We start from the raw sequence: 15,386 nt of genomic DNA on the forward strand, positions 1-15,386 counted from the left end.
GGATTTCATCCCAATACCTAATGGCAGTCAGACTGCCGTCCTCTAGCCTGTAGAGGTCTGTTCGTCCCTCCATGGAAATGCCTCCCCAGACCATCACTGACCCACCACCAAACCGGTCATGCTGAATGATGTTGCAGGCAGCATAGCGCTCTCCTTTGCTTCTCCAGATCCTTTCACGTGCTCAGGGTAAACCTGCTCTCATCTGTGAAAAGCACAGGGCGCCAGTGACAGACTTGCCAATTCTGGTGTTCTATGGCAAATGCCAATCGAGCTCCACTGTGCTGAACAATGAGCACAGGGCACACCCCAAAGGACGTGCCCTGAGGCCACCCTCATGAAGTTTGTTTCTGACTGTTTGGGCTGAGACATTCACATCAGTAGCCCGCTGGAGGTCCTTCTGTAGGGCTCGGGCAGTGCTCAACCTGTTCCTCCTTGCACAAAGCAGCAGATATCGGTCCTGCTGATGGAATGAGGACCGTCTACGGCCCTGTCCAGCTCTCTTAGAGTAACTGCCTGTCTGCTGGAATCTCCTCCATGCTCTGGAGATTGTCCTGGTAAACACATCAAATTTACTTGCAAGAGCACGCATGGATGTGACATCCTGGAGGAGTTGGACAATCTGTGCAACTTCAGGAGGGTTAAGAAATCGCCTCGTGCTCCCAGTCGTGATAATGACTTTAGCTAAAGCCAACATTTGTGGAAAAACTGTTAAAAAAGATCAAGAGGAGTAACTTGAAATGGCCTCCACCTGCAAAACCAGTCCTGTTTTGGAGACCATCTCGTTATTGCCCCTCTCGTGCACCTGTTGTTAATTCCATCAACACCAATGCAGCTGAAACTGATTAACAACCCCCTCTGCCACGTACCTGACCAAAACCTTATCAGAAAAGTCTAATTGAATTCATGCCATACCCTGATAAAAAACTGTTCCTTGAATTTTTTTGAGCAGTGTAGTTTCATATACATTTATTGACACATTGTCAAATCCTGCAGTTATCAAACGTAAGCGACCGGCTTTCCGTTTAAAGGGTTCAAACTCTCCTTTGTCCCCGCTGCTATAATGCAGCTCTTATAAGAAGATGAGAGTTAAATCAGCCGGAATTCGGTAAATATTCGTCCGAGTGCTAACCGCCTCTAAGAAATCAATTCTGAAGGATTCGCTTCAATATCTTTTCAGGACGCCAATCCCTCTAAAGTCAAGAGACGCGCGGGTTGAGTAATCTGTTGAGAATTGGCGTCAGAATGACCGTGCCCCTTCTCCTGGTGGCTATTTTCCATTGATTTGGGGCTTTTCTTAAATCTCAGATATATTAAGCTGTATTTCTTAAGACTGAGGAGATACGTTAATTTACACTAGTGCACACCTGCGCATAGCTGAGCTCGATACCTATTTCGAACCAGATCTGACAACTCCCAATGTTAAGGATAGAAGCTGTCTTCACTTAAAAAAAAGAAAAGAAATGAATGGTTTCAAAGTATGACTATGAAAGAGAAACAAGAGATTTAGAGCTTCAAACACCTAAAACAATTTCATTATAAAATAGGAATTCCTATAGGAACAGTGAAAACAGTGAAATAATATAAATCGGAATTAAATGATTAAATAGTAGCATTTGATTCCTAAGGCCCAACGCGTCTAAACAATCTTTAATCAAAATTAAAGGAATATAAAATAGAATTTAGATTATAAAGGATTAAAACGGGGAAATACGTATTCAAGATTCAAGAAGTTTTATTCGCCTTGTTTGAGCGTGCCAAACAAGGAATTTGACTTTGGTACATCACAGCCTCTGATCAACATTTGGGTGACTAACACTCAGGATGTGTGAAAAATGACAAATATTCTCAAACATCCCCTGATCTTAAACTCCCAGGAGGGCAAGGAAAAACTCAAAATTCCAACTAGGGGAAACCTTGAGAAGAGACCACAGATGGGAGGATCCCTCTTCCAGGATGACCAGGCTGCAATGGATGCAGAGAGGACACATCATATAAATAATGTAGACAATTCAAAAAAAGTCCCCCCAATGATCATCGTCACACACACATCTGGGTGTGGTGAAATTTGTCCTCTGCATTTAACCCATCCCCATGTGATTTTGATCCATCCCCTGGGGGAGAGGGGAGCAGTGAGCAGCAGCGGTGCCGCGCTCGGGAATCATTTGGTGATCTAACCCCCCAATTACAACCCTCAATGCTGAGTGCCAAGCAGGGAGGCAATGGGTCCCATTTTTATAGTCTTTGGTATGACCCGGCCGGGGTTTGAACTCACAACCTTCCAGTCTCAGGGCGGACACTCTACTACTAGGCCACTGAGTGTGGAGGGCAGGATGTTATTGCACACCAATGACTCTGAGACTCTAAGAGTGGTGTGAGTTCATCAGAGCGACAGCCTGGGGAAAGAAGCTGTCTCTGTGTCTGCTGGTTTTGGCGTACAGAGCTCTATAATGCCGTCTGGAGGGGAGTAGTTCAAACAGACTGCAACCTGGGTGAGAAGGGTCTGTAGAGATGTTACTTGCACGTTTCCTGGTCCTGGACAGGTACAGGTCTTGGGTAGATGAGAGGTTGGTCCCGATTATCTTTTCCGCAGTCCTGATTGTCCGTTGCAGTCTGTGCTTGTCTTGTTTGATGGCCGATCCAAACCAGACAGTGATGGCGGTGCAGAGGATAGACTGGATGATGGCAGTGTAGAAGGTCTTCAGCAGCTCCTGTGGCAGGTTGAACTTCCTGAGCTGTCTCAGGAAGTACAGCCTCTGCTAGGCCTTCTTCTGGACAGAGCCTATGTGGCTGGTCCATTTCAGGTCCCGAGAGATTGTGGTTCCCAGGAACTTGAAGGTGTCTGTGGAGAGAGTATTACAGCGGATAGTGAGGGGTGAAAGTGGTGAAGGGTCTCGCCTGAAGCCCACTGTCATCGCCACGGTCTTGAGCGGGTTCAGCTCCAGGTGGTTTTGGCTGCACCAGTGGACCAGCCGCTCCACCTCCTGTCTGTACGTAGTCTCGTCATCGTCCCGGATCAGTCCGATGAGAGTGGTGTCGTCTGCATACTTCAGGAGCTTCACAGAAGAGTCACCTGAGGAGAAATCGTTAGTGTAGAGAGAGAAGAGCAGTGGGGAGACGATGCACCCCTGAGAGGCGCCAGTATTGGTGGTCCGGGTGTCAGATGTTATGGTCCCCAGCCTCACACGCTGTCTCCTGTTGGTCAAGAAGATGGTGAACCACTGACAGATGGTGGCAGGCACCGCGAGCTGGATGAGCTTCTGTTGGAGGATGTCAGGAGCAATGGTGTTGAACGCCGAGCTGAAGTCCACAAACAAGATCCTGGTGTACATTCCTGGGGTGTCCAAGTGATGCGAGATGTAGTGCAGTCCCATGTTGACCGCATCGTCCACCGACCTGTTTGCCCGGTAGGCAAACTAGAGGGGGTCAAGCAGGGGGCCCGTGACATCCTTCAGGTGGTTCAACACTAAGCTCTCGAAGTATTTCATGACCACAGATGTAAGGGCGACAGGTGTCATTCAAACCTGTGATGGCGGGCTTCTTGTTTACCGGTACGATGGTCAAGCTTTTGAAGCACGAGGGGACCTCACACAGCTCCAGGGAATGGTTGAAGATCCGTGCAAAGGTGGGTGCCAGCTGTTCAGCACAGACGCTCAAGCAGGAAGGTGACACGCCGTCTGGGCCCGGTGCCTTCCTGATCTTTTGTCTCCGGAACATCTGCCGCACTTCCTCCTCGCGGATCTGGAGTGCGGGAGCAGCCTCTGCAAGAGAGAGAGTCGGTGACCACGGTGATGGAGGTGTGGACAGAGCGGTTGTGGGGGGAAGTGAGTATGTTGATTGTGCTGCAGGAGGTCCTGTTGTGTGGGAAGACCGATCAAACCAGCAGTAGAACCTGTTTAGCTGGTTTGCAAGCCTTGGGATCTGCACAGGACAGGGGATTCGTTTCTTGAAGCCCGTGATGCTCTGCAGACCTTTCTACACTGTTGAGGGATCAGGATTGGCAGAAAGGTGTCTCTCCAGGCTCTCCCCGTAACACCTCTTGGCTTTCCTGACTTCTCGGTTCAGTGTGTTTCTGGTCTGCTTGAACAGGTCCCGGTCGCCACTCCTGTAGGCCTCCTCCTTGACTTTGCGCAGCCTCCTGAGGTTTGGTGTAAAACAAGGTTTGTTGTTGTTGTACGTGCAGAAGGTCTTAGTCTGCACACACAGATCCTCACAAAAACTGATGTATGATGTTACAGTGTCAGTGAGTTCATGCAGGTCTGAAGTTGCAGCTTCAAAAATTGCCCAATCGGTGCAGTCAAAGCAGGCTTGGAGGTCCTGCCTTGACTCCACTGTCCACTTCCTCACAGTCCTCACCACAGGCTTAGAAGTTTTTAATTTCTGCCTGTAGGCCGGGATCAGATGAACTAGACAGTGGTCCGAGAGTCCTAAAGCTGCACGAGCCAAAGAGTGGTATGCATCCTTTATTACGGTGTAGCAGTGGTCCAATGTCTGTGCCCCTCTGGTGGGACACGTTACGTGCTGTCTGTATTTGGGGAGTTCGTGTGCGAGGTTCACCCTTTTAAAATCACCCAGAACAATGATTAGTGAATTTGGTAGAAGTTTCTCCATGTCTGTCACCTGGTCAGCCAGCATCTGCGTGGCTTCACTCGCTCGTGTGTGTGGTGGAATGTAAACAGCTGCCATGAAAATCAAGGAGAAGTCCCATGGTGAATAGAATGGCCGGCAGTTTATGAAAAGTGTTTCTAGGAGAGGGCTGCAAGACTCTTTCAACACCGTGACATCAGTACACCAATGTTCATTAATACAGAAGCAGAGACCACCTCCCTTTGATTTTCCGGTGAGCTCCACGCTGCGGTCTGCACGCATTAGCCGAAACCCAGCTAGCTCCACGGCGTGGTGTGGGGTGCATCCGTCAAGCCATGTTTCAACAAAGTATAGCGAGGCGGATCTGTTGAAGTCCGTGTTCCTTGAAGTGAGTAGCAGCAGTTCGTCCAGCTTGTTCGCCAGGGAGTGGACATTCGCCGGATGAATTGATGGTAGGGCAGAACGGAACCCTCTCTGCCTCAGCTTTGTGAGGGCTCCGGTGCGTTTGCCACGTCGCCTTTGACGTGCTAGCTTGCACCGCCGCTCCGGCTAAAATCTCCGTCAAACAGTTTGGATCAAAGAGAACAGGAAAGAAAATACCAGGAGAAGACTGTCCGATGTTTAACAGTGCTTCTCTGGTAAAAGTGATCCGGGATGGACAGCAGAGGACACAGAAAACACACAAAATAAGACAAAGTACCAGAGAGCGACTCACCGTGGCAGCCATCCGCAGCGCCATCATGACGTCACAATCCCTTGGTACATTGTGGTTGGTTTATCGCGGTTTCACTACATTGGAGATTTTTTTTATCCAAATTAAAATAAAATTTAAAAGCCAATATAAAACTTCTAAATTGAGGAATTGTTGCACAAAACGTGCTCCAGCAGAAGGCAAGGAGTGCCCGGACAATTGCAGTGCGTACACTTGTACCTTTTTATAATTTTTTTTAATAATAATTAGAGTTCTAGAAACATATTTACAGTGTTGTACCTTGTTATAGAAACATTGTTATAATAATAAGAGTTCTAAAAACATGTTTACAGTATGTACACTTGTACCTTGTTATAACAATTTTTAATAATAAAAATTGTTCTAAAAACATATTAACAGTATGTGTTAAGAATTCTCCGTGTTATTTATGTTATTCAGCCGTGCTTTGATTTGAGGTACGGTGATTTATTTTGAAGGCCGTTTTCAGGCGATACCACTTCCTGTTTTACGTTCGTGTACATAGGTATGTCATTTACAGTGGTACAGGAGTCATTGGTAAAGGTAAAGGTAAAGGTAAAGACCCAGTGATTGCCACACACACATCTGGGTGTGGCGACATTTGTCCTCTGCATTTAACCCATCCCCGAGGGGAGCAGTGGGCAGCAGCGGTGCCGCGCTCGGGAATCATTTGGTGATCTAACCCCCCAATTCCAACTCTTAATGCTGAGTGCCAAGCAGGGAGGCAATGGGTCCCATTTTTATAGGCCACTGACGATGTAAGTGGGTCTCCTAACGAGAGAAATGAACGATCACATGTTCGTTTAATTTCCTTTAGAGGTCCGTTTTCACGTGTTAGCACGATCGCGAATTAGCATCTTTCCGCTAACTCGTTAGCCTGCCCAGCACTTCTTGTTAACATGTTACACGCACTCACGTATAATATTTATATTTTCAATGTTTATACAAAATCTTCTGTATGTTATTTATACTATTAATGCATTTACATGTTTGAAACAATTATTTAATGTTCTAATAATAAAATATGCACTTAAATGTTTTCAAGATTCAAGATTCAAGAGTTTTTTATTCGCCATGTTTGAGCGTGCCAAACAAGGAATTTGACTTCGGTAAATCACAGCCTCTGTTCAACATTTAGGTGACTAACAACAACACTCAGCACATGTGAAGAACGAAAGATATTCTCAAACATCCCCAGATCTTAAACTCCCAAGAGGGCAAGGGAAAACTCAAAACTCCAGCTATGGGAAATGAGAAACCTTGAGAAAAGTCCACAGATGGGAGGGTCCCTCTTCTAGGATGACCAGGCTGCAATGGATGCAGAGAGGACACATAGTACAAACAGTGTAAACAGAAAAGGTGTGGAAAGCAGGATGTTATTGCACAGTAATGACTCTGAGACTCTCAGAGTGGTGTGAGTTCATCAGAGCGACAGCCTGGGGGAAGAAGCTGTCTCTGTGTCTGCTGGTTTTAGTGTACAGAGCTCTATAACGGCGTCCGGAGGGGAGTAGTTCAAACAGGCTGCAACCTGGGTGCGAAGGGTCTGTTGAGATGTTACTTGCACGTTTCCTGGTCCTGGTCAGGTACAAGTCTTGAATAGATGGGAGGTTGATTCCAATTATCTTTTCTGCAGTCCTTATTGTCCGTTGCAGTCTGTGCTTGTCTTGTTTGGAGGCCGATCCAAACCAGACAGTGATGGAGGTGCAGAGGACAGACTGGATGATGGCAGTGTAGAAGGTCTTCAGCAGCTCCCGCGGCAGGTTGAACTTCTTGAGCTGTCTCAGGAAGTACAGCCTCTGCTGGGCCTTCTTCCGGACAGAGTCTATGTGGCCGGTCCATTTCAGGTCCCGAGAGATTGTGGTTCCCAGGAACTTGAAGGTGTCTGATGAGAGAATAGTATTACTGCGGATAGTGAGGGGTGAAAGTGGTGAAGGGCCTCGCCTGAAGTCCACTGTCATCTCCACGGTCTTGAGCGGGTTCAGGTCCAGGTGGTTTTGGCTGCACCAGTGGACCAGCCGCTCCACCTCCTGTCTGTATGCAGTCTCATCACCGTTCTGGATCAGTCCGATGAGAGTGGTGTCGTCTGCCTACTTCAGGAGCTTCACAGAAGAGTCACTTGCGGAGAAATCGTTGGTGTAGAGGGAGAAGAGCAGTGGGGAGAGGACGCACCCCTGAGGGGCTCCAGTGTTGGTAGTCAGAGTGTCAGATGTGATGCTCCCCAGCCTCACACGCTGTCTCCTGTTGGTCAGGAAGCTGGTGATCCACTGACAGGTGGAGGCAGGCACCGCGAGCTGGATGAGCTTCTGTTGGAGGATGTCAGGAGCGATGGTGTTGAACGCCGAGCTGAAGTCCACAAACAGGATCCTGGCGTACTTTCCTGGGGTGTCCAGGTGTTGCAGGATGTAGTGCAGACCCATGTTGACCGCATCATCCACCGACCTGTTTGCCCGGTAGGCAAACTGGAGGGGGTCCAGCAGGGGGCCCGTGACATCCTTCAGGTGGTTCAGCACTAACCTCTCGAAAGATTTCATGACCACAGATGTCAGTGCAACAGGTCTATAGTCATTCAGACCTGTGATGGCGGGCTTCTTGGCCACTGGAACGATGGTGGAGCTCTTGAAGCACGCGGGCACCTCACACAGCTCCAGGGAACGATTGAAGATCCGTGCAAAGGTGGGCGCCAGCTGCTCAGCGCAAACTTTCAAGCAGGAAGGTGACACGCCGTCTGGGCCCGGTGCCTTCCTGATCTTTTGTCTTCGGAACATCTGGCGCACTTCCTCCTCGCGAATCTGGAGTGCGGGCGCAGCCTCTGCAAGAGAGAGAGTCGGTGACCACGGTGATGGAGGTGTGGACAGAGCAGTTGTGGGGGGAGGTGAGTATGTGGATTGTGCTGCAGGAAGTCCCGTTGTGTGGGAGGACCGATCAAACCTGCAGTAGAACCTGTTTAGCTGGTTAGCGAGCCTTGGGCTCTCCACAGGACGGGGGGTTCGTTTCTTGAAGCCCGTGATGCTCTGCAGGCCTTTCCACACTGTTGAGGGATCAGGATTGGCAGAGAGGTGTCTCTCCAGGCTCTCCCCGTAACACCTCCTGGCTTTCCTGACCTCTCGGTTCAGTGTGTTTCTGGTCTGCTTGAACAGGTCCCGGTCGCCGCTCCTGTAGGCCTCCTCCTTGACTTTGCGCAGCCTCCTAAGGTTCGGTGTAAACCAAGGTTTGTCGTTGTTGTACGTGCAGAAGGTCTTAGTCTGCACACACAGATCCTCACAAAAACTGATGTATGATGTGACAGTGTCAGTGAGTTCATGCAAGTCTGAATCTGCAGCTTCGAAAACTCTCCAATCGGTGCAGTCAAAGCAGGCTTGGAGGTTCTGCCTTGACTCCACTGTCCACTTCCTGACAGTCCTTACCACAGGCTTAGAAGTTTTTAGTTTCTGTCTGTAGGCAGGGATCAGATGAACTAGACAGTGGTCCGAGAGTCCTAAAGCTGCACGAGCCACAGAGTGGTATGCATCCTTAATTACGGTGTAGCAGTGGTCCAGTGTCTGTGCCCCTCTGGTGGGACACGTTATGTGCTGTCTGTATTTGGGGAGTTCGTGTGCGAGGTTCGCCCTGTTAAGATCACCCAGAACAATGATTAGTGAATTTGGTAGAAGTTTCTCCATGTCTGTCACCTGGTCAGCCAGCATCTGCGTGGCTTCACTCGCACGTGCGTGTGGTGGGATGTAAACAGCAGCCATGACGATCGAGGAGAACTCCCGTGGTGAATAGAACGGCCGGCAGTTTATGAAAAGTGTTTCTAGGAGAGGGCTGCAAAACTCTTTCAACACCATGACATCGGTACACCAACGTTCATTAATGTAGAAACAGAGATCACCTCCCTTTGATTTTCCGGAGAGCTCCGCGCTGCGATCTGCACGCGTTAGCCGAAACCCAGCTAACTCCATGGCGTGGTGGGGGGTTCGTTCGCTAAGCCACGTTTCAACAAAACACAGCGCGGCGGATCTGCTGAAGTCCGTGTTCCTTGAAGTGAGGAGCAGCAGTTCGTCCATCTTGTTCGCCAGGGAGCGGACATTCGCCAGATGAATTGACGGTAGGGCAGAACGGAACCCTCTCTGCCTCAGCTTTACGAGGGCTCCGGCTCGTTTTCCGCGTCGCCGCCGTCGCGCTAGCTTGTATAGCACCGCCGCTCCGGCTAAAATCTCCGACAAACAGTCTGAATCAGAGAAAACAGGAGAGAAAATACCAGAAGAAGACTGACCGATGTTTAACAGTGCTTCTCTAGTAAAAGTGATCCGGGATGGGCAGCAGAAGACGCAGAAAACACACAAAATAAGACAAAGAAACAGAGAGCGACTCACCGTGGCAGCCATCCGCGGCGCCATCAGATGATCAGATCATATACATTTATTGACACAAAAAATGTACAGATAACAAAAATGTACAGATGAGAGGTTGACCGTACTTAGCGGATTTCACTTATCGCGGGTGGTATTTGGAACCAATTATCCACGATAAACAAGGGATTACTGTATTGTGAATTGAAATTAAATAGTTGCAGTTTGTTTCTAAGGCCCAACGCGTCTAAATAATCTTTAATCAAAATTAAATGATTAACAATAGCATTTGAATCCGAAGGAACAATGCGTTTAAATAATCTTTAGTCGAAGTTAAAGTCCCAATGATCGTCACACACACATCTGGTTGTGGTGAAATTTGTCCTCTGCATTTAACCACCCCCATATGATTTTGATCCATTCCCTGGGGGAGAGGGGAGCAGTGAGCAGCAGCGGTGCCGCGCTCGGGAATCATTTGGTGATATAACCCCCCAATTCCAACCCTTAATGCTGAGTGCCAAGCAGAGAGGCATTGGGTCCCATTTTTATAGTCTTTGGTATGACCGGGTCGAGGTTTGAACCCACAACCTTCCAGTCTCAGGGCGGACACTAGGCCACTGAGCTGAAAGATTATAAAATACAATTACATTGAAAAGGATTAAAACAGGGAAATATTGTAAATCAAAATGAAATGAGCGTGGCCCCTCTTCCGGCAGGATCAGCATCTTCTCGGGGATGCTTCATGGTTTGTTCAATCAGACACAGGCCACATGGGCGGAAGCAATAGCAACAACCCCTCTACTACCAGCTGGCTGCCTGCTAGGAGCCCTTGCCAATGCAACCCGGCTAGCCTGGCTAATGACGGGCAAGTTTGAGTGCTTCCTGCGGCCCGACACGCGGCTTCCCATGATGTACATCGACAACTGCTTGTGCACCACCCTGGAGGTGCTGGAGGCGCCGGCCGACACGCTCAGCATGCGCACGTACAACATCAATGCCATGAGCTTCTCGCCTGAAGCGCTGGGGCGGGAGCTGCGCAAGTACGTGCCCGAGCTGGAGGTCTCGTACATCAGGTCCGGCAGACCATCGCCGACTCCTGGCCGATGGACTTTGACGACTCCACTGGGCCTGGAAGGATGACTACGACCTGCCTGAGCTGGTACAGACCAGGCTCAACTTCCTCAGCGGCGACACGTGCATGGCCCACGCCAACTAGCCGCACGGTGCCTGAGCTAAGATAACGCAGCTTTTTTGTACATAGTGTATAAGTAGGTCACGTTTTTTTTTGTTTTGGTTTTTTATCTTGATAATATGTTGTAATTGTGTCTACCAAATGTGAGTGAACGCTGGTGCAACTTGCTGCCACTGCTCTCCGGTCAATTTTTATGCTATTTTATGTCTGTACGGCGACCTTGAAAGGCGCCTTATAAATAAAATGTATTATTATTATTATTATCCTGTTTCCGAATTCCAATGCTTGTTATGGCATGGGCCATCCGGCAAATTAACTCCAACTTAGGTCAGTGTGACGTTTGTTCAAGCAATAGGCCCTCTCTCAGGCCTATGCTCGATCAAATAACATTACGCCCCTCTCTCCTCTCTAAACTTGTCAATTTATTCATATGTGTGTGTAACATTAGTGCTGAATAAATGGTAGGTATTGATTAAACATTGCACATGTTTTCAAAATAATCAACTTAACAATTAATCTTAATAACCAGCTCAGTGAGTGGCATTGTGGTATGAGCGTCCGCCCTGAGACTGGGAGGTCGTGGGTTCGATACCCGGCCGAGTCATACCAAAAGACTATAAAATGGAGCCCGATGCCTCCCTGTTTGACACTCAGCATTTAAGGGTTGGATTGGGGATGCTGTGAGGAGCTGCACCCCACAGTCATTAATAGCAATGTATAGCTTCAACTATGGAAGCTCGTCTGAGGACGACCTAATTAATTAATAAGCCATAATAATGGGTTCTAACAGATTAAAATACTCAACCAATTTCAAAGCATAATATGGCAAAGTAAAATGAAATAAATTGTATCTTAATTCTACTGTGGTTATTATGTCACATTATCATCACCCTACATGATAATGGGTTCTCCTAGTGAGCAGATTAAAATACTCAAGAAGTTTCAAAGCATGTTGTGGCAAAGCAAAATGAAATAAATTCATCCAAAGTTGCGTGTTACTATGTGTTATTCGAAACATGTCACGTCCTTCTGATTGCTACCAATTTAATTTTTTGGATTCATTAGTGTCCCATCAGGTTACCCCTATGTCAAGCTTTAGCACTATCTCCTTGTGAAATTTTGGAATTACCACCTGTTTTAGGCTTACAAATTTGACCTGGCCAAATCCAATATTCAATTATGCACCATCTGTGTTAGGGTTTTCAGGTTAGTTTGATCCTATGATTATGTTGGAATGTAACCTGTAATAATTAAACTCGCTTGTCCTGTCTTAACAAAAGTAGTAGAACAAAGTGCTAAGATCTTTTGAACTGATTGACTAGCTGCAGAGGAAGCAACCAAAGTGTTTTGTTCACACAACATCGTGAAGGACCCCCTGCTATGCTTTGATCAGCCAGGGGCTTCGACCATTTGTCTACTCTGACCCCCACTCTCAACCACCACTCTGTTTCTCTTAATAAATATCCCCTCGCAGGAACGAGGGTTCAGACTTCATTCTGGAGTGAGTGAACTCTCCACCTGCAGGTGTCAAAAAGGACTTACTTGTCTCCCGTGTGGTTCTTGCAAAAATAAGTTGGAGTGAGCAAATCTCTAACAATCTGTATTCCCATGTCACTTGACAACACAAAAATTTACAGATGAGAGGGTGACCCTACTTTGCGGATTTCACTTATTCACTTATTGCGGGGTGGTTTTGGAACCAATTATCCGCGATAAACGAGGGGTTATTGTAGTTCAGTTTGATAGTTTATTTTCAGGTAATATTCTGCTGTCAAATGTCCTTTTTGTAGTGTTTATTTAGTTTTGTTGAAGGAAAGTATTAGTTATTAGTTTGGGGTGTCTCAAAATTGAAATTATACATTAAATGCATTATTTTACTAAAAAAATAATTTTTCGTGGATTTTCTACTCAGAAATTTTAATTTTGATCAAACTATTTTGTAATGCTAATTGCTAAAGAACAGAAAAACATAGAAACTAACTTTTTTCTGCTGAAAGAAGAGAATCTTCTAATATTTCTCTCTTCCTATGTTTAGATAGCTATTTATAACACTATTCTGTAGGCCTTGCAAAATCAGTCAAAATCCAGTAAAATAACTGTGATTAAATGGGTGAATGTGTCACACATTGACATATGTGTGTTTATGTGTGGTGTAGCATGCATCAAACTTGGAGCAGAAGCAGAACGAAACGGAAAACAAAAAGATTCATGGAGACGTGGTGAAATATGGAACCGTCATACAGGTACTTTTTACGCAACTTTCATAAAACTGTCTTGTGTTGGGTAACAAACTTTTTGCACAGACTAACCCCTTCCTTGTCATGTGTAGTCATGTAGTTATGTACGAACACATATGCTTCTTTTAATATTGACTTTGTTTCAATGCACCCACGTGTACACACTGGGTGTGGTGTTTGCTCAGTGGGATGATTTGTCAAAAGATTCATGTGTCTGTTTGTGTGTGTGTGGGGGGGGGGGAGTATCGTATTTTCAGGACAGTGTGTGCAATTTATAATCTGGTGCGATTACAGAAAATAACACATTATTACATACTTTCACATTTTATCCTCACACTAAATCACATGAGGCCGCTCTGGGCCTGTGTTGATAACTGTGTTGTCGTTAGCGACGTAGAACAGTGGTCCCCAACCCCTGGGCCGTGGACCGGTACCGATCCGTGGGTCACTTGGTATCGGTCCGCCAAGCCGCACAGAAAAAATATAAAAATTTATCGACAATCAATTAATTCAGGTCAAGACGGTCGTCTCGGTCACGTGACATGTCACCTCATTCGAACCCGCGAAGCAAGCAAAAATGAGCAAGAAACACAGATGTTTGGAAAGCTTCTTCGGAATGGGAAAAAAGTCCAAGGAGCCGAAAGAAGAAGAGGCTACGACTTCTAAGAAAAGGAAAGCTGCATTTAAAAGAACATTTCTGGAGTCCTACTTAAAATATGGATTTATCGCCACAGGTGACTCTGACGCGCTTAGCCCACTCTGCATAATATGTGGCGACAGGCTAGCGAACGAGGCAATGAAGCCTTCAAAACTGCTTTGGCTCATGGAGACCAAGCATCCTGCATTAAAAGACAAACCTTAATGACTTCGGGTGTCATTGTCTCCGATTACGCCTAGATGGACCGGCTCGTTTCTGAGAAACAAGCTCAGTGCTCCCACTAATTCAACGTAATGGTGAGTTTTATTTTCATGTCGTTTATACTTGTTTTTATGCCAGTCGTATCATTTCACTTCATCGTATTTATATATTTATTATAAATGTATTATTTATTTATATAAGTATATTATTTATATAATTGCCAGTCCGCGAAAATATTTCTGACACGTAACCGGTCCGTGGCACAAAAAAGGTTGGGGACCACTGACGTAGAAGACGAAGCGTCGCATCTTCTACAGCTGGTGGAATTGTTTAAAAGTGACACGTAGAGAAGGAAGTGCAGACCAGAATCGGCAAAGCCGCAGGAGTGTTCCAACGCCTCAGGAATATCTGGTCGTCAAAATCCATCAGTATGTCCACAAAGCTGCGCCTCTGTCATGTCATCCCGACTGTCACCTAGTATGCTTGCGAGCTGTGGATGAAGACATCAAGTATCACCAACAAGCTGGATGTCTGTCATGTCATCCCAAATGTCACCTATGCCTGCGAGTTGTGGATGAAGACATCAAGCATCACCAACAAGCTGGATGTCTTCCACAGACCATGCCTCAGATACATCTTGAGGATCTCATGGAGAGACGACATCACCAACAAAGAGGTGATGAGAAGAGCACAGAGATGGCTGGGCACGCACTCCTACTGCCAAGTGTGAGACCGGCGAGTGTGGCAATGGACTGGATGCCAGAAGGGGGAAAGAGTAAGAGAGGGTGGCGAAAGAAGACGTGGAGACAAACAGCCAAGGGAGACCTGAGAGCGATGGGAGTCAGCTGGCATGGAGCCAGAAGGGGCCAGTGCAAACCGGAGCAAATGGGGAGAACTCGTCGCCCTATGTTTCAAGAGGAACGGGAGGAACTAACTAACTAACTAACTAACTAACTAACTAACTAACTAACTAACTAACTAACTAACTAACTAACTAACTAACTAACTACTACTAGGGCAGTCCATAGATTTCGATGATGACGTTGCTCCAGATCAAAAGTATGGACAGTTATTGGGGTGTTTTGCGGCGGTGCATAGCCATGTGGCTGTGCAGGCCGATGCGTGATCCGCAGGTCTTGCCACATGAAGGACAGGGGTATATGGTACTGGAGGGCGTTGGCCCTGCAGCACGCTGATGCCTCTGTGCTCCTCTCTGTGGCCTGCTCCTGAAGGTGAGTAATACCCTGGTGGCAGGTGGAACTCCAGGTGTGGCGAACAGCAGCCAGGGACTCGAGTGCTGTAGGTGTAATGTCACACTTCTTCAGGAGGGTTTTGAGGTGATCCTTGTAGCGCTTTTTCTGGCCCCCTGCAGATCTCTGACCACCCAAAAGCTGGCCATAGAGGATCTGCCTAGGGAGGCGGTGGGTAGGCATACGGATCACATGACCTACCC

General features: G+C 47.1%; 2 protein-coding genes and 1 pseudogene across 6 annotated transcripts in view; 2 read left to right on the top strand and 1 right to left on the bottom strand.

Moving 5' to 3' along the window:
* The window catches only part of itpr3 (inositol 1,4,5-trisphosphate receptor, type 3), a 469,401-nt gene that overhangs the window by 56,953 nt on the left and 397,062 nt on the right, over positions 1-15,386 (top strand). For all 5 annotated transcript variants that reach the window (XM_088368417.1, XM_088368419.1, XM_088368416.1 and 2 more), the window contains exon 4: positions 12,994-13,080. In XM_088368417.1, the coding sequence (XP_088224543.1) occupies positions 12,994-13,080 (87 nt within the window). The remainder of the gene's footprint in view (positions 1-12,993; positions 13,081-15,386) is intronic.
* LOC148401254 (uncharacterized) lies at positions 6,361-9,695 on the bottom strand. The gene is made up of 2 exons (XM_088368434.1): positions 9,670-9,695; positions 6,361-9,524 (listed from the first exon to the last, which is right to left on the bottom strand). Exon 2 carries the CDS (start codon positions 9,358-9,360, stop codon positions 7,402-7,404), a length of 1,959 nt encoding a protein of 652 aa, XP_088224560.1. The 5' UTR covers positions 9,361-9,524; positions 9,670-9,695; the 3' UTR covers positions 6,361-7,401.
* LOC148401255 (L-threonine 3-dehydrogenase, mitochondrial pseudogene) lies at positions 10,183-10,904 on the top strand (annotated as a pseudogene).

This window comes from Syngnathus floridae, chromosome 2 (assembly GCF_059516105.1).
Source record: "Syngnathus floridae isolate MCC-2025c chromosome 2, RoL_Sflo_1.0, whole genome shotgun sequence".
In the NCBI taxonomy this organism is placed as follows: domain Eukaryota; kingdom Metazoa; phylum Chordata; class Actinopteri; order Syngnathiformes; family Syngnathidae; genus Syngnathus; species Syngnathus floridae.

Excerpts from the sequence above, each read along its gene's own strand:
- LOC148401254 (XM_088368434.1), bottom strand. The coding sequence starts at position 9,360 with ATGGACGAACTGCTGCTCCTCACTTCAAGGAACACGGACTTCAGCAGA.